At 46.1% G+C, this 26664-nt stretch overlaps 1 protein-coding gene across 1 annotated transcript in view; it reads right to left on the reverse strand.

Moving 5' to 3' along the window:
* Window positions 1–8662: 8662 nt before the first annotated feature.
* The window catches only part of LOC121349830 (alpha-2-macroglobulin-like protein 1), a 28026-nt gene continuing 10024 nt past the window's right edge, over window positions 8663–26664 (reverse strand). Inside the window, exons 15-37 of the mRNA XM_041460602.1 lie at window positions 26184–26329; window positions 25469–25615; window positions 23704–23877; window positions 22604–22709; window positions 21943–22051; window positions 21624–21849; window positions 21279–21405; window positions 21018–21139; window positions 20792–20843; window positions 20388–20471; window positions 19749–19925; window positions 18466–18547; window positions 18212–18368; window positions 16764–16838; window positions 15878–16031; window positions 14159–14340; window positions 13530–13745; window positions 12198–12319; window positions 11388–11478; window positions 10669–10737; window positions 10313–10415; window positions 9084–9125; window positions 8663–8688 (exon numbers count right to left, since the gene is read on the reverse strand). Coding sequence (XP_041316536.1) covers window positions 8663–8688; window positions 9084–9125; window positions 10313–10415; window positions 10669–10737; window positions 11388–11478; window positions 12198–12319; window positions 13530–13745; window positions 14159–14340; window positions 15878–16031; window positions 16764–16838; window positions 18212–18368; window positions 18466–18547; window positions 19749–19925; window positions 20388–20471; window positions 20792–20843; window positions 21018–21139; window positions 21279–21405; window positions 21624–21849; window positions 21943–22051; window positions 22604–22709; window positions 23704–23877; window positions 25469–25615; window positions 26184–26329 — 2789 coding nt within the window. The remainder of the gene's footprint in view (window positions 8689–9083; window positions 9126–10312; window positions 10416–10668; window positions 10738–11387; window positions 11479–12197; window positions 12320–13529; window positions 13746–14158; window positions 14341–15877; window positions 16032–16763; window positions 16839–18211; window positions 18369–18465; window positions 18548–19748; window positions 19926–20387; window positions 20472–20791; window positions 20844–21017; window positions 21140–21278; window positions 21406–21623; window positions 21850–21942; window positions 22052–22603; window positions 22710–23703; window positions 23878–25468; window positions 25616–26183; window positions 26330–26664) is intronic.

Genomic DNA, 26664 nt, shown 5'->3' on the forward strand with positions numbered 1-26664 from the left:
AGCTGGTTCCTCTGTAGCATATCTGAGACCTCTAAATGAGACCCCTGTAAATGAGCTTCCAGGAGCCAGAGCACCAGCACAGCCCCTGTATCTACCCCTTTTTAAATCCAGAGATTCTGAGCTTTACAACCTTCACCAAACATTTTCCTGATGTATAAGCAAACAGACCTGTGCAGCAGAAAAGGGGGCACAACAATACTCTCAGCCAGACAACTTTTTAAATTCTGAAATGGTGCTAAGGGCAACAGATGACTTTAAAGTAGGACAACAGCATTAACTCTGCAGAGGATGGGTGGCTAAATCAGGGAACTGCTGCTCCTGAAAATCTGAAAAATTATTTAACTGGCAAGCAGAGTGCTGCTGGTCCAGGCTGGTCTTCCAAATACTTCTTCACCTCTGCCCTCAAGCCCTGCCCAGGCATCTCCCTGCCGATGCAAAACTGACTTCCTGCACTGCTTCAGCAGCAGCCACCTTCTCCTCAACTGAGACACATCTCCTCCTAACTGGCCACTACTGTCTTCAGGCACAACCCTATTTCAGCTAGAAACAGCTTGTCAATAAACCTACCTAGAATATAAAAGCTCTCAGAGAAGCAACTGCCTTAAAGATCTTCACCCGAGAGGAAAAATTAAGTGAAGCCTGAAAATAAACACTGAGAAGGGAGAGAATACAGACTTTTTGAAAGAATGACACGGTGGTGGATAAAGTACTTTGAGTGGGGTTAAAATGCACATGAAAGTATACACACTGCACCAAGTTCTCCAGTAGCTCAGATGCCATTACGAGACAATTTATGTTCCCTTGCCCACCTCAACCTCCCAATGCAGATCCTCCTCCCTCACCTTGCTTCTGGGGCTCATTAGATCAACTTGGTAGCTGCAGAAAAGGTACCCTAAAACCCTATTTTCTGCCAGATCACTAAGTTGAATTACCTTACTTGTGATGCCTCAAGTGCCCGTGAGAGAGGAAAGGATGTAACTGATGTTCACTTTAGCTACAGCAAACACCCTTGCCCTCAACAGCTTCACCAGGAGAAGCCAAGCTCTCGCCTTGGTGCTCTGCTCCACCAGTCAGTCTGTATTTCCTCAGGAAGCAGCACCACGGATTCCTAAGATTTCCAGCATTTTTGAGTCCCATATTGATCTAGATCTTATTAAAATCAGGTCCTAGCATAAAGAGAATCTTACTGAAACACCTCTGGCATGAGACATAGAAAAATTTTGGTCTCTCTGTAGACAGAAGGCCTTTTGGAGACGTGGACAGAGAACCATACACTTGCTTTGCAGAAGGGCAGTAAGAATTTCAAGTCACTTACAGCAAGGAGAGTTATCCAGCAAAACTCTTTCCAAACACAAAAGTGAAAAGGCACAGCATTTCCCCAGGCAAGTTCATCTAAGGATGCAGCTCCATGTTAGTGTAATCCGATCCAAACACAGCCCATTTCTACACAAAACAGGAGAGTTACACACTCTCCCCTCCCCCAACTCCAATCCCCAAGCACTTTCCTCTTACAAAAACCTGGTGATCACTGGGCTATCACATCACTTGACTCAGCTAGCTGCTCCGTGAGATGGATAACCTACTAAAAATTATTAAACCATGGATTTTCCAAACAAACAAACCAAAAAAGGAAAACCAACACACAGTTAACAACGTGGTCACTACTGGAAATTAACCTTTGAACAACAGCTAGAACTGTATCCCCAAAAGGCAGATACAGAAGGATACAAAAGCTTTTTAGCACCATGGCAGGAATGACCACAAAGCAAAAAGGACGGGAAGAAGGGAGAAAACGGGCTCAGGCAGCATACAAGCATGAGAACATGGGCCACTCCAGAGCCTAACCCACACTTGCTGATCTCAGCACACACCGAGAGCACCACAGGTGGCCCATCTACAAGTTCCTGACCTTTCTCAAGCACAAGGGCAGACAAAAGTCAAGCCAAACAATACTCTAATCACTAAGCACTAGGTAGGAGGTTGAAAAGTTTTACTTGCTCCCCCCATCCATTCCCCCGGGACATGACTGCTGCCTGCATAACATTTTCCAACTTTCCTAAGTGGTTTTGTCACTTCATCCTTGAGAAGCTAAGTTAGGAAACAAGTAAGATTTACACGGGTTTACACCACACGTTTGGAGAAGCAAAGCTAGCACCCCGTAGTATAGCATATTCGCTGCTGCTACTATATGTTTCCACAACAGTTTCCAAGCCACACAAGCAGAGGTGTGGGACTGCCGGGACAAGCTGGCTCTGCTCTGGGATGCTCTGGAAGCAGCGGCGGGCGCGACGCTGCAGCACTGCAGGACCCTCGCACCACCTGGTCCCCACCCTCGGTGCCCAGCCCGCCTTTCCCCGCCGAGCGCCTCGCCCGGCCGGCGGCGGGAGCGAGGGAGGGAAGGAAGGATGGAAGGAGGGGAGGATGGAAGGGGACAGCGCGGCGGCAGCCACCCAGGCCGCCGGCAACTCCGGCAGCAAAGTTCATCCGACACGGCGTGCGGGCGCCCTGCCCGCCCGTGCCGTGCCCGCAGCCCCGCCGCGGCGGGAGGCGGGATGCGCCGCAGGATGCCCGGAGCCGGGCGGCGGCTGCCCGGGGGAGGGAGCGGGGCTGCGCGGGGGAGCTGCCCGGGGCCGGGCCGGGCAGACAATGGCTGCTCCGCCGCCGCTGTCAACTTCCATCCCGCGCCGGCCGGGGCCGGGGGCGGGACCTGGCGGCGGCTCCGGCGGGGCCGCGGTCTGGTGGGGCGGCCCCGAAGGGGCGGAACCCGCGCGCGCTCCGCCCGCCCCTCTCCCCGTATCCCTCTTTTTTAATCCCTTGTTTCCTTTCCTTGTTTTGATTTTTTTTGTTGTTTTTTTTTCTTTTTTTTTCTTTTTTTTTTTTAAATCTCGGCCTCTGGGGCTCCCCCGGCGCTCCGTCACTTCCTCCCTCGAGGCGCTTCCGGGCACGTGGTGCCCTCCCTGGGCGCCGCTTGCCCGTTGCCCGGGTGACGGAGCGGAGCCCGCGGTCCGGCGGCGGCGGCGGGAGCAGCGCCCGGCCCGGCCCGGCCCGGCCCGGCCCCGCTCCTCGCCCGCTGCTGCCTGCTGGGCCTGCGGGGCTGGCACCGGGGCATCTCGGTGCTGATGAGAGTCACAGCCCGGCTGCTCGGCGGGCACACAGCGCTCTTCGCCAGCCTGAGAGGGTGTCCCCTCTGCCGGGTGTCCCCTCTGCCGGGTCTGGCTTTACCGTCCGTCCTTCTGCAGACTGATCAGCCGTGTTACGTGTTAGTCAGTTTACGTATCACAGGATCAGTTCGGCTGGAAAAGACCTTTGAGATGATTGAGTCCAAACATGATGTTGTGACCGAACACCACCATGGCAATAGACCATGGCACTGAGTGCCACATCCAGTCTTTCCTCAAACGCCTCCAGGAAGGGTGACTCCACCACCTCACTGGGCAGCCCATTCCAATGTCGAATCACCCTTTCTATGAAGAAATTCCTCCTGTTGTCCAGCCTACACATCCCCTGGCACAGCAGCTAAAGACTATGTCCTCTCCTCAGCTGCCTGGGAGAAGAATGTAGATTGTTTACTGTTTGTGTTGGTACCTGCAACAAGCTTTGGTGAACAAACAGGATCACAGCAGGAGGCTTTCTGCCTTCTACATGTGTACCACGTAGAGGTGCACAGTAGAAACCTGCATGAACAGCATAAAAACCACAGTGCCAGAGCTCGCTGGCAGCTTTTAGAAGAGAAGCTGCAAGTGCAGGCACTGGGGCCTTGCTTCTCTTGATTACTCTCAAAGAGCATCAGTTTGTTGCCTGTCAGTTGGCTGGTTTAGGCTATGAGTGGTTGACTATGGCAAACTTATGAATTTTTAACCGTAATGTTGTCATCTTTAGATGGTAAGTGGAGAGGAAATATGTATGCGTGCAGTGACCGGACAAGGGGCAATGGCTCCAAAAGGAAGAGGAGCAGGTTTAGATTAACTATTCGGAAGAAATTCTTTCCTGTGAGGGTACTGAGGCGCTGGCACAGGTGGCCCAGAGAAGCTGTGTATGCCCCATCCCTGAAAGTGTCTGAGTCCAGTTTGGATGGGACTTTGATCAATCCGGTCTAGCGGATGGTGTCTCTGCCCATGCCCTCTTGGTTTGGAAGTAGATGATCTTTAATGTCCCTTGCAACCCAAAGCATTCTATGATTTTACGATCAACATATTTGTTTCTAGGAAAATAAATGCTCATCGGGTCAGACCAGTGGCTCGTCTTGATGAGAGCTGATGAGTTTCCTTTCAGAATGCCATCCCGTGCATCAAGGACAAGTGGGATGCAGCAAAAGACAAACAGGAATGCGTCACGCTCCATCCACATGTACAAGGTGCAGAAGCTCGGGCACCATTGAGCTATAAGCACCATAAATACTCCTGCAAATGGCATCTTTGACCTTCATGTTGCAAGAAAGTTGCATCTGGCTCTGTAATGACAGTGCTGGGCTATCAGTTAACAGGAAAAAATTCCCATTATGAATTGCAGTCAATTCCCATTGACTTAGAATCACAGAATAATATTTGCTGCTGCCTAAAAAGCAGCAAAACACACAGTACAGGAGGGCATTTGGGCTGTTACCAAACATACTTGCTCTAAATGCTGAGGGTTCTTTTTCAATTCAGATGGAAAACCGTCTGGCTGATTTTCAAGGAGATATTTAAGGTTATTCAAAACAAAAGGTCAGACAGCGAACAAAGAAACAATGACAAGGCAGGAAACCCAGCAAAGAGTAATCCCTGTGAATCAACCACGCCTAAAAGCCCCAACAACTGGATGAACGACTAAGCCATTTGTCCCACTTGCAAAACCCACTGAAGTGGATTCAAAGGAGGAAACTCTGGAATGTATGCAAACGAAGGGCAGTTACTGCAATACGACTAGGGGAAAATACTGCAATAAAGAGGCTTTAGGACTTACGAGGGGGAGTAGTTAGCAGCTGTGGGGGAATGTTGAGACCGATAAAGAGAATTTTAGGGTTTTCAAAACTGCACTGATATGCTTGGGGTAAAAATCACAGGCAGGGAAATGGTAGGATCAAGGTGGATCAAATGGAGAGAAAGTAGGTATAAACAAAGCCAGTCAAATGCAATCAGTATGTTTGTCTGCACAAGATGCGTATCTGATCACCGGAGCCTGCATTTCATTTTTAATAAATTATTTTAATTGTTTCCCGTGTTATTGTGCTCTTTGTTTTGTGCATGTGGTCTGTCTAATCAGCAAGTAGAATGAAAAGTTTATAGGGCCAAAAACCTGAGACCTATGAAAATGCATTTCTCTGAGTGCTGATCCTTGGGAACAGGATCAGGCCAGTGACACTGTGCTCATACGGCTGTCTCTGAAGTATTGTCTCCCGTCAGATTAACCTATGTGTACAAGTCTTTTGTGGTCTGGCACACCACTCTGCTACTGCTGGGGTGTGAAACAAGAAAGCTCTCATTCACCTCCACTGACCCAGGAAAAAAAGGAAGCCACTGGACCTTTCAGTCCACCAGGTTCAGCTGCCCTTAATACTTTCAGGGAAAGCAGGTGCACCTGGCCAATGTCTATTCTGCTCCCCAGATGGTGAGATCCCAGCCTTTTTGGTGTCTCCCGATAAAGCACTTGTTCAGTCCCGTAATTGTTGTCACTGAGGATCATGCTGCCAATTGTAAGCCTGGTTTAGAGGGTCTGGCTGGAAACCTGTCAAATGCTTTGCCTACACATAAGGCAGAATTCATTGCGTAGATAGCTCACGTTTTAGGTGCAGCTCTTCGCAGCTCTGGGAAGAAGGAAGAAGCGGCCCATTTTCATTCGAATTCCCTCACCCCCCCCCTTCCAGCCCGTTTTTAAAAAGGAGGTTTATTCCCTGGAGAAACGGCGTCTTGCAGAGCAAGCCACGGAGCGATGGTGACACTCAGTGGCTCTGAAGGAAAAGTGCACCTTCCGAGCTCAAGAGGTTTTTTTTCCAATTTATCAGGAAGACAGTGGTAGTAAATGAACCTTATACACAGGTGAATAAAAAGCACGTAGCATAAGCATGAGCCTGCTTACTGTGCCGTACAGGTTCTTATAGTACAGGCATATAAATAGACATGTAGTCTGTGCAACTGCATTGGTCTTTTTTCCCTTTTCCACCCCCATTTACTCACTTCAGCCTGGAAGTGAGACCATCACCTTCAGGTATCTCAGAAGGAACACCCTGCCTCTTGTGGTGGACTGCTCATTGTACAGACTACCTTTTTCACGTACAGATTTTTAATATGCCATTTATTTTTATAATAGTGCCGTAACAAGGTCAGAATCCATTTGGAGCCATCTTGTGTGCTTACAGTCATCCTCCTTTCAAGGGGCTTACTTCCCACTCCTTTTAAAAGCTTCTCTTTGCAGAAAAATCCCTTGCTGACTGAGATGCTGGTGACCAGATTGCCTGTTAGCTGCTGCATACACTATGCTTTTCTGGACCTTTTTTTTTTTTTACAGATTAAATCAGCAAAACTTTGCATGGAATTTCCCAGTTGCCCCCAGACTATTTGGGCAACCAAGACCACACAGCTGCTTGTAGAGAGGTGATGGAAGGAAGTCTCCTGGCCACCAGCCCTACCTTTTGCTTACACATTACAAAGGTTCCTTTCTTGCTCTGGAAGGTATTTCCTATGGATGTCACCAAGAGAGTACTTTTCAACAGCCACAGAACTAAGCAAGCATCAGATTGCCCATTCAGCACAGACTAGCCACTTATTGCATTCCCTAATATTTAATTCAAGAGGCAAAGACCTCACTGACTTCTACTGTACATTCCTATCTTATGGGAGCTTGCCACACAGCAGCTTTTTTTCAGCTCTCTGCTTTGCCAGCTTCCTCAGCCCCTCATCTGCAGCTGAATAACATCTATCTGATTTGAAACCACAGCCTGGAAATACCTGTTTGTATTCATATTTCACACACTTGTTTTTCTCACTTAGCTGCTCCACACAGGTACAAGGTGCCAAGACATCCTGTCTTCAGAAGCAGAGGAATCTTGGTGGGCTGCTTCTATTGGGATCTAATTTTGTGGCAATCTGATCCCATGAACTGTAAAGCAGACCCTTGGCACATGTCCATTTAGAGATGGGAGAGCCTGGCTTATGGACAAAATGAGCATGTTGGGTTACAGGCTTCAGGTTTTATTTACAACCTCCCTATCTGAAATTCAGCAGATCAGGGGGCTTTGACCCCAAAGCTCTTCCAGTCCAGCCCAAGTATCCAGAGAAAGAGACTTGCCCGGAAGGCAGCCAGGAGAGGCAACAGGTCTTGCTTTGCTCCCTTTGCAGAGCACCATTGAACAGTCTCTGTTGACTCCTACAATCCTTGGAGGCTTGTCCCTTCATATTTTTGCTTCCTTGAACTCAACCCTGTCTTCTTTTTGCATCAGCTGTTCACAGAATATGTCACTTGGTTCCTCAGGTTTTCTACCTCCCCTAAATGCTCGTTAAGCACTGCTGTGAGACTTTTATTTTCCTTTTGTCCCCGTGTGGAAGGGCTGGTTCTGCTCACTTTATGGACCAATTGTTCTGAATGGTCAGAGAAAAAAAAAATATTTGTTGTCCTTTTGCAAGCTCTGTTGATCAGGCAAAGGGCTACTACATAGGGACAACACAACCAGTCCTTGTCACATGACCTGCTTCACTTTATGTTCCTTTTCCCCCTTTTTTTTTCTCCCAAAGTACTTCCTGTTTAGAAGCTTATCTTGTTGACTTCTTTTCCATTGCCCCTGGGCTTGTTGACTTCATCCCTTACTTCAAATTTTTGGTATGACTGTCCTGGTAATTTCTCTTTTGGCAATCAGCTCTGTAAAACTAGTACCCAGATTAAGATAAGATTTTTTCTTATCCAGTGTTCCCCTTTTTATGAGTGCTATCTCCCTCATGGCACTGCAAATCCCGCTGGCCATCTGCATACACTCTGCTGTCTTGTTGCTTGTGCTGCATCCTGAAACTCCTTAGATTGTTGTCTTTTTTAAGTAGTGCCACAGGTAAGGATTAGTCGTTTGGGTTGATGTCTTGACAGGATGGGACTAGGTGTTGTCAGAGTCTAAACATGCATTGAATGTGCAGTGAGTGTTATTTTGGTTCATGCCCTCCCTTCATAAGATTTTGCTGTACAGTTCTTTTCTGTCTGAATAAACTGGTAAAGTATTTCTTCCATAGCATTCCCTTGTCTGCTATCTCTCTTCAGTTGTGACAGAAAAATGACTCACAGGGTCAGGTAGTAAACCAGACCAGGGTTTAAAATTCAGGGGGTTTTTTTTGCGTGGAGTTTGGTTGCAGATCAACTATTGAGTTAATTGAATTGAAAAGGGAGCTCAGAGATGGGACTTGGGGAGGAGAAAGATTTAAATCACTATGGTGACCAAACGCAAAGTATGTAATCACAACATGCACAGTGTTTCCCTCTTTTTCATGCACTGAAGTCTTCATCAACTGTCAAGTCACTGCCTTCTTTCCAGGTTCCACATACTTTATTTCACCTGCTCCCAAACTAATGTGTATTAAGCCAGTTTTCACGTAGAAACATAGGACAAAGGAAACAGGTGTTCCCAACACAGCAGGGAAGAGGAGAGCTGGAGCAATGAAGTTTTCCCTATGCAGGCAGAAAACTCAGGCTGCAGAGTCAGAGCATACTAGGAGGAAACCTGCTTTGAGGCATCTGTAGAAAGAAAGAGAAAAGAAAAGGCAAAGTACCTGATGAATTTTTAGGAAGGAGTCTGTGGACTAAGAGATCTTATGGGATGAGTTGCAACATAGGCATTTACATAGGCATTTCAGTTGTACTTGGATTTGGGATGCTGTGAGGACTGCATGGAAATTAAATAAAAAGTGATCATTTTAACCTTCCATGGTATGCTCAAGCCTTAGTCTTCATTGAGATTAATAGCTGGGCTAGAAACTGTGACCACAACTAGTAAGTCAATCCCAATTCCACCTGCAGTCCCAGAAGGCTCTACATCACATGACAGGTAAAATGCAGAGCAGAGGTGGGATGTTTTGCCTGCTTACCACCAGTCTGTGCCCTGTCCCAGCTGGGAGCCTGCTAACACTGACCTGAACTGCAGGGGAAAGCATATTCTCTTGCCGAGTGGTCATCTGTAGAAACAAGAGGGACAGGGTGGTGAGCTGCAGGACTGCACGGCAGGGTAGTACCAAACTTCTTTCTCAGTAGCACAACCATCCCAATACCTAAATTTTTCACTCCTCAGACTGTGAATTCAGTGAATTCACATTCCTGTGAATGCAGGAACAAAGAAATGTCTCTAGTGGGTCAGGCCAGCAATCTGTCCCCACAGCATGTATCCCATACAGCTGTAAAAGATCACCTTGTGCACTGTGATACCTTCTAATGCGAGGACATTTTTTGTAAATAAAAACCTTTCCACAGCATGTCCTGCTAGGCTGGCTTATTTAGTGATAATTAGCATTTTCATGTCAGATAACACTCTTTAAATTGTATGTACTAAGCACAAAAATTCTTGTACAGGATGAAATAGCGGAGAGAGAGCATATTAGGTGTCAATATTTAGCTCTGTTATAGCTGGATTAAAAAGTGTCCTTTTCTTGCCATGGTGGAAGGGGGAACAAGAATGGAATTTAGTGCATGACAGATAGTGCTGCTTTTGAAATCTCCAGTGACAGTTTTTCCATTTTGTTCTCAAATTTTTAAAAAAAAAAATAACTCCTAATATTCCATCTGCTGTTTTGTCTCATACTGAGCACAGACTAATCAGAGAGACTCAAAATATCATCACGATCTCTCTTCTCCATGCTAATAATTCATTTAGAGCTTTAAAGGGTAACAAATTATTTTCCTTTTATCCTCTGAGACATGGCAGGACACAATGGATGGTAGGATTATTACACTGTACATGAAATGCAGACAACTGAATTCTGCCTTCTAGTGGATCAGGGTAGCACTACATAATACTGATTTTCAATAAATGCCTAAGTATTCTCAAGAGAGTTAAAAAGCTGGAGAACTCATGGCAAATTGTCAGAGAAGTCTTCTAGATTGAAGCTAGAGGAAGAAAACAAACACAGTCGTGGAATACATAACACCCCGCAACATAATCCTAGTGCCAGGCAGCCTTGTCTCAAGAACTTTTCTAAGCAACTGGCTACTTGAACATTGACATTTTCTACAGAGGAAACACAAGTTTGAAGTTGCAGGAGGACGTGAACTGGAATAAGGGGGTTAAAGGGAATTAGGGTCACAGACATAATTATGTCTGGGTGGGGGGTACAATAGCTACTTTACACCAATGTCAGTGAAATCTCACCTGGCTTATAGTAGTCATAGACGTGCACTGTTGCAGCTTTCAGATTCTGCACTTCAATATCTTGTTCCACTGAGATGTTAAGCTTCAGAGACCTCTCCCCCAGCTGGAGAGAAGAATGGAAGTGAGCAGAACTGCACTGATCATCTCAAAAATCACCTACATACTAACTTTATTCCTTCTGCATCAGAGGTTTTTTTCCTATCTTTCCAGGTTCTTCCACCCCCTTCCTCTTCTGTGAAAAGTTTAGCCTGCTTGGCCAGCCTAGAGATTTGTACTTCTAATCTGCAAAATTCCCCATGCAAAGTACTTCAGTTGCTGCTACTTGAATGGGCAGTTCCCTGTGGTCTTCCTCTTACCTCCTCCAGGTAGATGGTGATTTTGTCTGGTTTTATCTCTGTCTTTTTCACGAGGGGTACCTTCTCCAGCTGTATAGGAAGGCAAGAGATAAGCTTGGTTAACATCAGCTTATTGGGCTTCCCTGTTTCACAGCAGGTTTGGTATTTGTCAGTGAACCACTGTTAACAAAAACATTTAGCCTAGCCTCAGGACTAGTCAGGTTTGCCTTCCTTGGCATTGAGATTGCTGGGAGCACATCAAGCCTTAGAAAATATTTTTAATTTTTTGGCACAAGTGTTCTTGGGCCATGTTCCTACTGTCATCACTGGTAGCAAAGGGAAAACTGGTTAATACCAGGCTATGTCAGATCTTCCTAGCTATTGCGTGGAATACTGGAGCATGTCATTGAACAACACTATGGGATTCAACACCATATTATGGAATACCCCTAAAAATGGCACTGTTAAGTGCAAAGGGCCTAATGCACCCCAGGTGATTGTAACTAGGTGCTCTTTTATCTTGTCTCTGACCTCTTCCTGTGTATGCCATCCTCACCGCGGACATGAAAAACTGCACAACCACTTGTGCAAGTGGAAAGTTGCCTTGTGAAATAGCCTGTTATATCTGCACTTGTAATTACCATTCCCAACACTTCTTAAATGTTTGGATATTTCTGACTGAGCTACATCTGGAAAATAGATTTTGATATCCTCAAGGAAAGCCAAAGGAACAGTCTTACCTCTTTCACAGAGCTCTGAACAGGAATGAACCCTGACAGCATCTCCACCTCCACCAGGGCCATGTTACTCGTCCCACGGTCTCCTACATATCTGAAGGGGGTCAGGAGAGAAGCATGTTAGATGTGGAAGGCAGCACAGCATTTCTAGGAGATACTACAGTGCCTACAGTGATATGAAAGCTCAGCAGTATGTCTAACTGGTGGGACAAAGGGACAAAAAATGGTCCCCATCTACTCACTCAGTATGGACAGAGATTGTGCAGTAAATGTGTTATGGTTAATGTGGAAATAATATGGCCTCCTGTTGCCCTCTCCAAGGTAGGAATGACCTTTACTGTTACAGGCTGAGTGGAAATGTTGCTATCATTCTCTTTCAGTAAGGACAACAAGGCATGGAGAATATGGATCAAGACTCTCACTCTAGAACACATGCAGGCAAGTGAAATACGGGTAGGGACTGGAGTTTCTGCTGTCTAGTTCTAGCAGTGGTTCACACTACAGGGGGATGCACCTCAGGGCTGGTTCAGCCCAGGATGCCAAGTGTCCCCCAACACAGGAGCTCAGCTGCTGGTGCTCTGGGGACTGCTCAGCTGCCTGAGATGGTTGCTGTGGCTGTGCGAGACACTAGCAGTGCACTGCCATGCTTCTCCAGGCCTTAATTCTCAGTTAACAATCTCCTTGGGATCTATGGAGAAGAAGAGTCATCCTATGTCTGTGATTCTACAGACAGGATGCTTTCATGGGGTTCTAGTCATACAACTGGGTTCATACTTTTTTCCACTGAAGAAAGAACCTCAAGGGGTCTCATACCTGACAGACACATGGATGTCAAACTCTTTCCTGACACCATCACATTCTCTTGGCACTGTTTCCACATCCAGGAGAAAGACCTCTTCTGTTTTTGGTGGTGGGATGTTATAGTACAAAGTAGTCTGGTGGGGGAGAAAACATCTCTGTGAAGTGCCCCAGAGTTTCCCTGAGTAAAGCACTACCTGTGCATCCGGCTTTAACGGATTGGTGGCTAACACAGTTGGCTCAGATGCACTTTCTGTTCAGAGATGTGCTGTTAAGCACATTGCATCAGATACACCTCTCAAATGCAACCCAAAACTTGGAGACTCAGCTATCTGTGATTCAAGGCCTCATTCAGTCTCATAAAAAATAAATATCTGTTAAGGTTCAAGGAAGCACATTAGCTAAAACACTGCCCCACAAGGAGAAAGGACTGTAACTGTTAATGCTTGACATGCTGATAGTCAGTAGCTCTAGGTCTCAAGGAGAAAATACTGGTAGAACAATTACAATCCCTTAAGAAAGAAGAACAAAAATTTGGAAGACAACTCAGCAGGCAGGATGATCACACTCATCCAAAGAGTAGCATAGGCCAATCTTCCTCCACCTCCCTGGTTACTGACTGCCTCCCCAGCCTGTGCTCATCAGATGTCTTATGCTCATTGACTGTATGCAAGTGTAGCCAGGCAGTATGGTTCAAGTTACCTCCTACATGCATTAACAATTAATAATTGTTGTGTCCCCTTGACTAGACACTGCTTGTAAATTCTCTGTGGGCATCATCTCAACAGAAGTGACTTAGCAAAAAAAGGTTTTCACAGGGAGTGACTTGAGTTCTTTGCTGGATGAATGGCTCACAAGTGAACAACTCTCAAAACTGCCAGAAAAATAAGATGTATCCTCCTGATGGACCAGTTGTGTTTGTTGGTGTACTGGAATAAGAAGACCATGGTACCACATCACTCCTCATCTCTGCATGTGATAAATACCCAAAGAATTTTATGTCAGAAGTGTCCAGCTCCTGAAGCAGTGACATCAACAACACACATTCAAAATCAAAGCATGTACTCTTCTGTGTCTCATTACTCCTGACTTCAAATCTCCTGGTCTCTTAATAATGGCATGCCTCTGCAGGATAGGACAGCAAAACTGAGACATTTCTGAGGAGATACCAGAGATGGTTATATGAAACCCTGTCAACAAAGTACACCTGAGTGCCTTCAAGTTGGACATGATTCTGCCTAGAAGGCAAAATCCTACTCAGAACTTGAGGCTATAGTACTTAAAGCCAAGCCTCCCTTCAGCAGTCAGAGGCAAAACCTGAGAGCTCTGTTCCTCACGCGTACGCACCTGGACATAAACGCAGCCACTGCCCATCACTTGCACTCTGTAGGTCCCTGTGTCTGCAAGGAGAGATGCCTGATGCAGGACCAGCTTGTTGTTCCTGTGCACATGGAACTCCAGGGAAGAAGCCCCCTTTCCTTTCACTGCCACCTTGACATCTCTGATCTCCTGAGGAATCAGGGCTGCATACTGAGCGAGGGCCTGCAGGCTGACAACTGTGTCCTGGAGGGAGAGTCATTGTCACTTTGCTGAGGGGCCACGCAGGACAAGACCCAGCACAGCAGTTCAGAGACTGCAGAGAGAACTACAGTCCTCATGGCCCTGATTCACACTCTGACACAGGCAGGCTCTACCCCACTAAGTGCATAGGTGGGGTCTATGCCACAGGCAGCAGGATTATTTCTGTTACCTGGAACAGGCAGATTGTGAGCTCTGGGCTGAGCAGTGCCAGAGACCCTGGGTAATCCCCGTTACACTACACAGAGAAGTGTTTCCCCATGGCACTCCCTTTCCCAAACAGGGCTCATATATTTTTGTCTGCAAAGGATGGATCTAGAGTGACATGCATGTGAGAGATGTGCACATCACTCCAGGCACAACAACCCTTTCCCCCATGATTTTCCCTGGTTTGTTACCTGTGTGGAAGCAAATCCTCCAAAGGCATTTCTTTGTGCACTGAGCCAGCGCACAAGCTTGCTCACCGAGGCTTCATTGACTGACAAGTCTGGTTTGGAGACATGAGCCAGGACGATGTAGGCTACTGTCTCAATCATGGAAGAAGACTTTTCATCAGCAGATTGTGATGTCAGTAGCTGTGCTGATGGGGGAAGAAATATGTGGAAGAGAAGAACTGTAGATCCCTGTATATTCAAAGTTATGTCTCCAAGCTTCAGCATTTTTGCTGTTTCTGAATTTGCCTAGCATGGAGTAATGGGACTCCCAGTGCTGAAAAGCTCCTGGACTCATTTCCAGTCACTTTTACCTATTGTACAAGAACTGCTCAGTCTTTGAGGGCAAATTGCTGTCAGGCTATTGGAGGAGAAAGACTACCCAACTTTTCAGAAAAAAACTCTCACTACACAGTGCATAGTGAAGGGCAAAGTAAAGAAGAGCTGGGCTCCCACTTCAGGTCCAAGCTCACAAGCACTGGATACATCTGAGTCCGGTTGAATATTTTGCTGCAGTGGTTGTAGGGGACTAACCAAATTCAGCTAAGAATTCAGCTTAATTGTGCCAGGCTTAGTTGTGTAGGAATCTTCTGCAATGATACAAGTGTGAAAACCTGAAATGCTTTTACATTCAAAATCAGTTTTCAGAAAAAAACCTTCACTTTTGAAAGAAGAACGACCAAATCACTTGTTTGCATAACACCAGCCTCAAGACTTCAGAATTTAGCTAATGGAGAACCTTCATTACGTTTATCACAATGGAAGGTATTTTCCTTCTTCCATGTGTATAATCACAGAGGCAGCTCTGCACAAGTACTGCTCTGAAGGCATGCAATTCTACTCCTTCGGAGAACCTTCATTACGTTTATCACAATGGAAGGTATTTTCCTTCTTCCATGTGTATTATCACAGAGGCAGCTTCTGCACAAGTACTGCACTGAAGGCATGCAATTCTACTGTTCCAGCTGGCAGCCTGAGTGGCTATGCTGTGAGCAACACTCAGCACTGGTAGAGCTGGTCAGGCTGAAAAATCCTCTCTCCTTTTGTTTTTTTCAATATGTTATTTTTCAGCCCTCTATGTAGTTCACCACACTGCCAGACATGGAAGTGTGGGGAAGAACTCACTTAAACTAACTTAGGTAATATTACCAACTCTTTAACCATAGGTTTAGGTGCTTTGAACATCCACCCCAGCATTCTCACTCAGGACAAAAGTCTATTTTTTCCCCCAAGCTAATGAGACAAAAGGAGGAACCAAGCTCAGCAGCACAGCAGTAAAGGTCCACCCACCCAAGGGCACTGAGCTGAGTAAAGCAGCAATGGGGAAGCAGTCAAAAGGTCTGAATTTTTCAAGTAAATGTCCTGACCAGCAGCTGAACAGACGTGGTAAAACAAGTTTGCTCTGCAAGATCTCTTGTACTATGTATGAATTGCTGAAGAATGACAGGAGCACCATGACACAAATAAGCATTGTAATGACAACAGATTAATCATGGATAACCTCTGTTGCTTTCAATTAGAAATTGCTTCCTGGGTCTGAGAAAACTAGAGATGAATAAATTATGTTTCTCTGACACTAAAGTGTATTTGTGAATAGCTAAATCTTCCAGAATACTGCAATTAAATGCTACAGGTATCAGACCTTGAACACAGTCATGATCTCTAGGACCCCAAAGCAACACCTACCAGTTTCCTTCTGTACCATATCCAGGAGTTGCTTTCTCATCTCCGTGTCCTTACTCAGTGTGAAGACATAAGCCATCAAAGCCTTGACATAAAGGCTTGTCTCATCAAGTGTTACCTTCTTGAGGCAATGTAAGGCATTTTCCAGCATGGTGTCCTGAGAAAGGAATCCAAACCAAGTGAATTTCCTCTGACCAAACACCATGTTGTTGTGAACATCTATCCCAGACAGATCCTTGATGTATTTCAGTGCTAGCATTTCTCCCAGGACTGTGAGGTGTGAGATAGAGTGGTCAAAGCATCACTGACTGTGGGTTGAAAGCAAAGGTGTGCTGGACTTATCATTGGGATATAGAGGATTGCTAACACACTGGAGAATCCAGCTGTAGGAAGTGTCTGGTAACATGCTGGCTCAGAATTGTCAGAGACACATGCTGTTGGTGTCTGATCCTGAAGGGTATGATGTTTTTAGAACTGTACCATTAAGCCTGGAATATCAGTTCTTTTTTTCTAGAACAGTCTACACTTGTCTTGAAGATCACTGCTTTTATTTGGGGGAGAGGGAACAGTGCATACCTGAAAAGTAGGGTTTTTTCTCCTCTGTTGATCAGGTTAATGACAACCATTGCCTCTCCCTGCAAACCCTTTGTTACTTTCAGACACAATTGTTTCCCTTGAGATGAGCTGGGAAAAGCAAGTGCTCTGCTTTGCTGCAAAACAGGCCATTAAATATTAAGAACTCCTCATCAAGATAAAATTTTCCTGTTATTGTGGGAATGACAGAACCTTTCACCAGCTAAAGCTGGGTACTCCCTGAAGCCCCCAGCCAGGGGAGGAAGGAATGGTGGAGCATGCTCCCAAGCCCTGCAGGAGTTCAGGTGTGACTTACATTCCTCTCCAGATGGAGCTCCAGCAGTGCAGCAGCAATATAGGCTGTTAATGAGATTGTATCATCCACACCGCCCTGCAAGCACACAGGCAGTCATCAGAAAAGGACAAACCCAACCACTGCTCGCCTGTCATTCCATAGCCCCAAAAACTGCATCTAAGAGAGCACAGCAATGTGCTTCTAGGCATTCCTGGACTGGAAAGCCCTCCAGGCTCACTTGCTGAAAGTTTGCTGTTGAGGGCAGTCTCAGCCTCGTTGTTCAAACAGCCTAGACATCCCTTCTCATAGAAGGGATGAAGCAAACTGTAAAGCAATTTATCTCATTAAATATGTTACCACTGTATGCTTGAATAAAGTTTTTATGATGCAGGATTTGCATCATAAAGAAGAAATTATGCAAGTTTACATATAGGTCATCTGACTTTGAGAAACCACATGTTAATATGTGTTTAACAGGCTTTCAGGAGCTGCTCTTCATCTCAGAGGACATTCATTCTTGGGGAGGTTCTGCTTACATCCTCAGATATGAGACAACAATACATCTAAAATGAGAGGGGGAAATTTGGCTAAGATGCTAAATAGTGTCATTCACACTGACTAGAAGAAACTTTGTAAGTGTGAGGCAGGTGGAGATGCAAAGCCTATTCCAAAAAGTTCTGTTCAGATAGAAAGCTCAAAGTGGGAATCAATGACAGTCAGACAAGGATGAACAGTCTACATGCACACTCTGGTTTTATTTTGTACTGCATCCAAATTTTAGGAAAAAAATGTGTAACCCTTTGCTTTGTGAATGTAGCAGCCTGTTTTCTTTCAGAAATTTGCCTTGTGGCAAATTTCTGAAAGAAAGTAATCTGACCTGTGTGGATTATTTGCACATTTACAAAGGCAATGAACCCACGTATTGCCATACTGTACACACACTGCTCAGTACCTAAGCTCTAGGGCTTGTTCACTGAGAGTTTGGTGCATTTCCAGCTGCACTGCAGGGATCATTTGGGGGATGCCAAGCTCCAAAAGGAGTCATATTTTTGGGGCAGTGGAGGGACAACTGTGTCTTCAGACAATCCTGTATTAGAGCACATAGGATATTGTGCACTTTAAGATATGAGAAGAGGGAGAATCCAGCCGGGGTATTCTAGACAAGCACTAAAATATAAAAATATTTCTCATTTCCCTGTGCCCTTGTAGTGCCTTGGCACAATTAGCTGTGTTGTCTTTTGGCTAGAGTGAAAATTAAGAAAGCCTAGTAGAGTCTAAAACCTCACAGAGAGGAAATGACTGTTGGTTTAGGCCACCTTTTTCATTCAGCTCTGGAAGGATGCCTTAACTATGCTAGGGCATGGGGACATTGCTTTGTGCTACTGTGCACAGTGGGAAAGCCTGAGGAAGCAACCCTGTGCCTCACAGTGAGCTCCTCCTGCTCCCACTCCCATGTCTGGCAGCCATACCTTCAGGTCATTGTTGAAGAGCTTCCCCACGCTCTGGAAGCAGCCACTGGGCAGCTGGTGCTTCTGCAGCCAGCGCAGAGCGCTGTGCACGTGCTCCTTGTCGATGTAAATGTGAGAGCTGGCCTGCCCAAAGGACCTGGCTACAAAAGCTGTCAGCCTGTGAGCAGAGAACAGAGGAATCCCATGTCACATCCAGGAGATGAACCAGCAAGGAGGATGGGTTTAGGGTGGCAATAGCAATTCTGGTCACTCACCACGTGTTGCCCTGCTCGTCACCTTTCCCAAAGGCACTGTAGGAGCCATCATCATGTTTGTAGAGCAGCTGACGCTGGTACCCTGTGAGGTACATTGTGAGCACCTGCAGCATCTCAGACTGCATCCTAGCCATGGGAAGATGGCTTCACAGCAAGAGGCTTCACCAGGTCTTACACTCAGAGCTGGTGAGGCAGGACACCAGCCCTAGCCCCCCTGCACCCCACAGCATCAGTGTGACAAGAAGCAGCTGCAGAGCACTGCTGAAGTGGCCGTGCGGCTGCTCTGCACTACTGGAGCTGCTTGGAGCAAGTGCTGTGGTTTCCTGCCCTGCTGCTTTGCAGAAAGGTGACATGCTCAGCCACCTCATGGCTCCCCATGTGCCAGGGAGCTCTCAGGGGCTTTGCTGTGAACAAAAAGTTGGTGGGAGTGAGGAGGAAGGCTTTTCCTAGAGGGGACACAAATGAAACACTAATTGCTTTTCAGCACTTCTCCTAGCCCTGTTGGGACTCAACAAAGCACTTTTTTATGGGATGTACAGGAAGCAACAAGGCCATGCCTTTGAGCTCTGAGGGCAGAATGCTGTCAGCATCTGTTTTCTCTCCCTCCTCCCAGCCTTAGTGTTTACCCTTTGTCTTTCCTCTCTGCCACCACCATTCTCCTGGGTAGACCCCACTCTCCCAAATACATGTACATGTTCTCAGTACGTGCTTGCAGTACCAGAGGAAAAGGGGGAAAGAAAAGGAGTCAAATCCTGTCCAGGCAAGGAGACTGGCAGGCTGAAATATGAGGCACATTACAACGTGAGAGACAAACACTGGCACTATATTAAATTCAGATTATACTGGAAAGATTTGATGTGACCCCAAAATATGTTTTCTAAAACACAGGGAAACATTAAGCTACTGAACTCTTATTTACTCACAAAGGCTACTCTTTATTCCATGTAACAGCAGCTGATGACGTCTTTTCACAAAGTGCTTCTGTCAGCCTTGGACTGATAAGGGAACAAACAAATTCCCATAATGATGGAAATCACTAATTACCTACACCTTTCTCAAAAAAGCAGACTTAGTACCTCAATTACCAGCAGTGACAAGTTGTGCTTTCTTCAGAAACTTTTCTTTCCATGAGACATTTCCCTTTTCTCCATGATACCTTCCTTTGCCACAGCTCTGGCAGTAGCTCCCACTCCTGCCCTTCAGCTCCCCACCAGATCTGTGCCCCACACTCTTGATTTCTAGCAGCTTCATTTTGCAGCATAAGGGAGAAGGACAATGCTTACCTGTTGTCAGAAATCTCAGTGCTTTATCCTTAATTTCTGGGTTCAGTTGTTTAGTTTTGTTCAGGTACTGGAGAATGAAGATGTTTGGTGCAAACTGGACCATGTTCTGTTCACCACAGCCAAAGGGCATGCTTAGCAGCTGGTCTAAATTTTGGAGTGCTGGACCCATGATGTCACCTTACATTTGAGAGGAGAGACATGAGAAAGGAAAAGCAGACACTGAGCAGTTTAAAACAAAAGGACTGCTGTCTTCCCTAGGCTCTATTGGGATCCTAGAAAAGAGCCAGTCCCTGCCTGAACATGATTGAGATTTCTGGTGACCCTTCCTACATTAGCCCAGCACAGAAAGGAAAGCCATCATGGTTCTGGGAGGAGGAAAGGAAGCTTGAAGGGTCTGAAAAAAGGTAAAGAGGACTGTCATTCCTGAGTGGGTATCAAGGAATTACAGAGACAAACTGGTGGAAATATGCAGGGATAGTTTTGGTTCACTTGAAAGATTACTTGATCAACATTTCTGAGGCCAACATCACACCCCTTACAAGTGATCTCATTAGAAGCTGAGTCAATGCATCAATAAGGCCAAAGCTTTGTGCAAGTTCTTCTCACTACAGACCCAAGAGCAGGGAAAGCCTTTCTCACCAATCACAGAGAACGTGACTCGGGCAGATCCCTCCAGCACTTCTGCAGGCAGAGTCACGGAGAACACTTCAGAGATGGTGTTATCTGAGGAATGCAGAACCCAGACATTTATCCCATGGAAGAAGCCATTCATACAAGCATAGCATTCAAGGAGACCCAGGTGAAGAAAAATGTGACATCGAGTCACAGGAGCCAAGACTTGGAAACAAGTGCCTCAATACAGGAAATTTTGCCAGGTAAAAGATTGACAAGGACAAATTATAGTGGTTGCTCTCCCAGGCAGGATGGTGCCACCAGTGTTTGCTCTGTGATTAATTCCCCCCCACCTCTGGGTATTTGCAGTTACCCCATCTCTTCCCTCCTGATCTCATGATCAATGACAGTCAGGAATTTTTGTCCCCTACCTGCAGGACAGAGAAAGGCATTTTGGGTCTTCTCTTGTAGGACACCTCCTGGCTGCAGATGGAGAAAGAGTAGTTCAGTTTGGGAGGACGGGAAAGGAAGTCACCCTGCATTAGCAAGTTTGTCTGGTGTCCAAGAAGGGGCTAAACTTCCTTTTAACATCTTGCTGACTGCCCCAGGGCATAAACCCCTGTCCCTAGGGGTTCTCCATCCTAAGATGTGACCAACCTTCACAAGCAGAGATTTTATCACTGCATCTCTCTCTCCTTGCAAAGGTGTCACAGCAATCCTGTTACCACACAGACTGTGTGACTCTTCTGCCACGCTGCTCACGGTGACATTCACTCTGCCTGCAGGGAGCACAGGGACACATTGCTGAGCACTTCCAGTGGACAGCTGTATGTAGAGCATTAGATCCAGACATGCAAACGTGGGCAAATTCCACCCCTCCTCCCAGGGGCTGCCACACATCCCTCTGCCCCGCCTCACCCAGCCTGGTCGCCGTCACGTTCCACACAAAGGTTTGTGCTTCGTTGGCACAGAGGCAGCTGGTGAACTGGCAGCTTGGACAGGCATCCACCTGTAGTTCTGGGGTCTCCATGAGGGTGGTGTGGACCTGAGCATGGTGAGATGTACAGGCACACATTGGGCTAGTGTTAGTAACAGGCACTGCACCAAGCAGCAAATGCTCTGGGTCATGAAGTGCAAGGTTGTGCTTTATGGCCCACATACCAGCATCAAGGGCTCCTGAGGAGCTCAGAGCTTGTCTTTGGGCTCAAGATTTTGTTCTGACAGAGGCCATGTAATTGGGGAAACTCACTTGAAGGAACTCACCTGGATACAGTCCTTGAGGTAGTTGAAGACAGTGGCTTTTAGCCTGAAAGTCTCTCCTTGGACCACAGAGTATGGCAGCGATACGTCCACAAAGAACGGCTGGAAGACCCTAAGAGAGGTCAGAGGCGAGAAACCAAAGCCAGTATCGGCAACACAGAAGGTGTTGGCATTCCATTCTGTGATGGTGTCAGGTACAGCGACTTGGAGAGACGCTTGTCCATCACCCCTGCAGCAGGAAGCAGAAGAGGAGGACTTGATTAGAAGCAGTCAGAATACTCCAGGAGTGTCCCTGGGAAGGAAGGCAGAGGCTGTTACCCACCCGACAGAGACCAAATCCCAAATCCAGGTCTCTGGGAAAAGCGTCCGTGGTTTTGGCTTCTCCTTGTCATCAGAGCGAGGTTTAGAATCAGCACGGGTAGCTTGGCTGCCTGGTAGAGAGCAAGTGATACCTCAGAAAACAGCAGACATAGCTACTGGTGAAACTGGCTTTTCATTCACAGCAATCTAACACAAACCACAAATGTTTTGTGACACAGAATGTGAGTGCACAGGGCTGGTGTTTCAATGAGAGTCGGACACAGTGTGGGTATATTTGGGAACAGAGCTTTAGGGAGACAGAGCTGGATAGAGTTTAGCCCAAGGCTCAGTCTGACGGATCCAAATTTGGTCTGGATCCAGCAGGAGACAGCACACTGAAATGGAGTCACACTCCTTTAAATAATCTGTGAAAGTGCAGGCAGAGAGCACACTACATTCTGTATGAAAAACAGTGAACACAGGGACACCAAGAAAGCGTGGAGATTTGAGCTTCTACCTGTGATTTGTAAATCAGGTCCATTGAAACGGGCACAAGCTTTGTTGCTGTTATACACAAACAAGAAACACAGCAGGATGGGGCTCAGTTGTCTCAGCCGCAGGCTGGCCAGAACTGGGAGAGGGAAGACCCTTCACTCAAGAAGTTGGACATGTCTGTTCCTTACCAACAAGAGAGAGTTTTCTTAGAGATATCTTTTTATGAAAGTCTGGAAGCACACAGGAAACAGGCTTCTTCATTCTAGTGTTGGTAAATATTTTCATGCGCAGTTTCTGGGAAAATAGTACAGACAGTAAATCATTGATAAATAAAAGGGAACGAGGAATGTTGAAACTATCTCGTGATCATGGGTATCAAATGGGAGCTGGTGGACAGTGGTGCAACACTTTAAATGCTGCTTCTTTATATCTATATGCATAACCTTGTAGCTCAGATTCTGACCAGTGCATGAGGAATGGAAACCAGTTTCTGAGGAACTATTACTTCTATTACAACTATTACTTCTCATACAAGATTTCAACTAGATGTGCATTTCATATGCCTAACCCTAGCAATGACACATAGTCTAAGGAATAATCATCTAGGAGACAGCACAGTAACATGCCTTTTGGAGGGAATCAGGGTCTGTATTTGCATGGTAGAGTTCTGTCAACTTAAGAAACCTATGCAATTCAGTCTACATTTTAGGTTGTTTTCAGTGTGTTGTTACCCTCTTCTCCTATTTTGAGCTGCTTCAACTTGCATATATTTTATTAAAGAGCATTCTGCCAGAAGCAGCACTCTGCACTTCCTGCATTTCAGTTAGCAGACATGTTAACACTTTTCTGGCTATCATGCTTGTTAGCATATCAGTTTATTTCGTTGTTTGTCTTGACAGTTAGCTATAAAGCCAAACTGTGAAAGACTTCCTTTTATTTAAACTGCTTGAGGATAAGTAAGGAGATGCTCAATGAAACACAGAGTAAAGCAATTTGTAAATACAATAATAGCCAAGTGGTCAGAATATGGTGAGGTGCACAGTATTACTGCTGTATTCTTGCCACTCCCCCTTTGTAGTTATGGGAGTCTGAAGTAAATTTGTTCATTTTTCCACTATCTTTTTCTTATCAGGTGGTTTGTATTATGCTTACTCGGCTTTCCCCATAGTCCCCAAATGAGTGTGGCTAGAGTGGACAACAAGGAACAGATGACTTCTTGTAGGCATTCAGGATGGCATACTGGAACTCACTAGCTCAGGCAAAGTTTAGAGGCGGTGTAGGCACTCACCTTAAACAGGTTATAGACATCAGCCTCACTTTGGTACCACGGTGCACCCATCCTAGCCTTTTTGTGGGGTCTGGGCTGGCGGGGCAGGCAAGGGTATGCCTCAAAGTCCTCCAGGCGGTAAGGCAAGCCTCGTCCTCCAACGGTGAAGCTGTCCTTGAAGAATTTCTCATACAACTGCAATGGAAAAACACAGGCCTTCAAACAGAACTGGCCAACGACCACGTCCATGGGTCGAATTTTTGGGTTGCTGCCCTCTATTCCATATTGAAGAGCTTTGCAGTTGAGGAAGTTGGCACTTGTAGCTATGATATTTTATTAAAAATCCTTTGCTAAGATTTTTCCCTTCCTGAGGAGCTGGGAGCCCCAGGAAAGAAATGTAATCAATAAATATCTGCTGCTGTGGAATGCAACAGGTGCATCTTCCATTGGTCCATGGGGATTGTTTTCAATTGATGACCAATCACAGCCACCTGTGCCAAGGCTGTGAGCAGTCACAAGATTTTTGTTATGCATTCTATTCTATTCCTGTTCTTTCAAGCCTTCTGATGATTCTTTTCTCTCTGTTCTTTTAGTATAGTTTTAATGTAGTATTTTAGTATAATATATAATAAATCAATCTTCTGAGAAAATGGAGTCAAGCCTCGTGTCTCCACACATAGAGTGTTTGCCTCAACAGCACTGACCCAGCTTACACCAAAGGACATAATATAAAGCACATATATAAGATAATATATACTAAAGGACATAAATCCAAGCAGTGCATGTAGACAAGCAGCTTTTAGGCTGCAAGACAGATCAAGCCTTTCAACGCTAGGGTGCAAAATTAGGATAAAAATGCTTCAGTTTAAACACAAGGCATTGGCACATCTGACCTATGTAATTAAAGATCATTACTTTAAACACCTGTTAGCAGATGATGCAAGTGCTCTACACTAGGACAGCATCCCTATGAAATGGACCACCAGAACACACTGTGGGCCCTGTCAACAGGTGTAGTGCATGCCCCTGGATTTGGTGAGGCTTCTTTGTAACACTCTGTACTGCTATAATTGAACTTACAACTTTGCATAAGGCATGCACCTGTTTTATCTGCGGTACACATTGTGGATTTATGTTAGGATTTTTCAGGTTTTGCAGTATTTTTGCTCCAAGTGTTAAATTAATTCCTCTGAAACACACAGCTGCTTTAAGATAGGTGCCTTCTCCAACCCTTCTGATTCTCAGAATCCACCTGGGTGCTGACAAAATACTGACCACTTTTCACCAGCCACTGGGTGCTCTGGGTGCTCTTGTTTTCTAAAGAACTGCTCCTAATCAGAGCCACTGATCTGTCACATGGTTATAACTCAGCACTGGTTGGGGCAGAGGGATAGGAGGACCCTGCCAGGGCAAAATTCCATTTTAAAGGCTTAACCTCACTGGTTGGTGGAAGATGGTGGAGCAGAGATGTGGATGTGAGGGAGGCCTCTTAGCACTCTCCCTCCAAGCAGAAAGCACCAGCATCTCCTTGAAGCAGCTCTCCCTGCCTCCCCCTGCAGTGCCATGAAGCATCCACCACCCTTCAGGCAGAGGCTCACAGCACAGAGCTGAGGATGAGAAACACACTCACCCCATAACTGCTGAGAAAAGGCTGAAGAAGGGGCATGGCAGGGCAGCCACCTAGCACTGCAGTGTCCTGGGATGTCCTGTGGGCTTCCTGCCACCCGTGCATGGAGGCAGAAGGCAGGCAGAAGTTAGGGGGCTGGACACGATGGGTTGCACTCACACTGTCTGCTGTTAGGGTTTGGTTCCTCTTCAGGAGGACACTCTTGTCAACAGCTCGCACAGAGCACAAGGACCCTGGAGCAGCCCTGAGGTTCAGACTGACTTGTGATCCTGGGACCTCCTCCTTCTGTGAGAATTCCAGTGCCACCTGCAAAAGAAGACAAGGTCTGAGGACTTAGCCTTGGAGAGTGGGACCCTGTGACTCCTATATATCTGGGCTGCAGAGGGAAAGATTTGAATAAGGTAGGGAAGGGGAATGAGGTGCTGAATCAGGCCATCCTGGAAATCCATTGGGAATGTTAAAGAGGCTGCAGTACACACAGCCCTAGCCAGAATTTCTCTACCATCACACATCCACCACCCTCTGATCCAGAACTACCACAGGGAGCTGAGCAGACAGGTTTCTCTCCCATGTTAGGGAGTATATGAAAACCAATGTATTCCCAAATCAGTAACAGGGAATGGGGGGAAAAAGGGTTCAAGGGGACCTGGTTTACTCCTTGAACAAAGCTTGCCAGTCGGTGTTGTGGAGAGCAGGACTAGGAATTCAGGGAGAAAGAGGTTACCTGTCTTGTTTCCCACCCAAAATACTGGGCATCTGCGTTTGCATATGTCTGGCTTACACCATTTGGACAAGGATAAAACAAGACCAGGAACTACAGCACATCAGAGCACATCAATGATGCTATCACACTCCTTGTGTGATTTCTGCTCACCTTATGGCTAAAGCATTTTTCTACTTCAAACTGCTCCACATCAGCCACCACCTCTCCGTCTGAGAAGACGGCATACACCAGGAGCTTGATGTCAGGCAGGAAGTCACTGCCAACAGGCAGAGTCAATGAGAAGGAGCCCTGCAGATCTGCACTAGGCAGCAGCGAGGAAGAGAGGGACAACATCCAAACAAATCAACTCGTTGCACTGGGACACACATTAAGAATCAAAAGAGGGACTTAATAATTTTTACCTTGCAGATAAGAACACCCCACGTAGACAATGTCACAAATTAACAATAAACCAAGCATACCAGCCACTTCTTTGACTCGTGTCTTCTCCAAAGGTACAAGTTAGCAGCAAAGTCATAAGATTGGATGTTAGATCAATTAGACAAGACAGAAGGAGGACAGTTGCCTAGAAAGACACTGAATTGAGAGGAGATTTTGTTTGCCTTAGGAGAAGGATCTGCTCTAAGAACTC

Source organism: Pyrgilauda ruficollis, unplaced genomic scaffold, assembly GCF_017590135.1.
Source record: "Pyrgilauda ruficollis isolate IOZ18807 unplaced genomic scaffold, ASM1759013v1 scaffold146, whole genome shotgun sequence".
Lineage (NCBI taxonomy): Eukaryota > Metazoa > Chordata > Aves > Passeriformes > Passeridae > Pyrgilauda > Pyrgilauda ruficollis.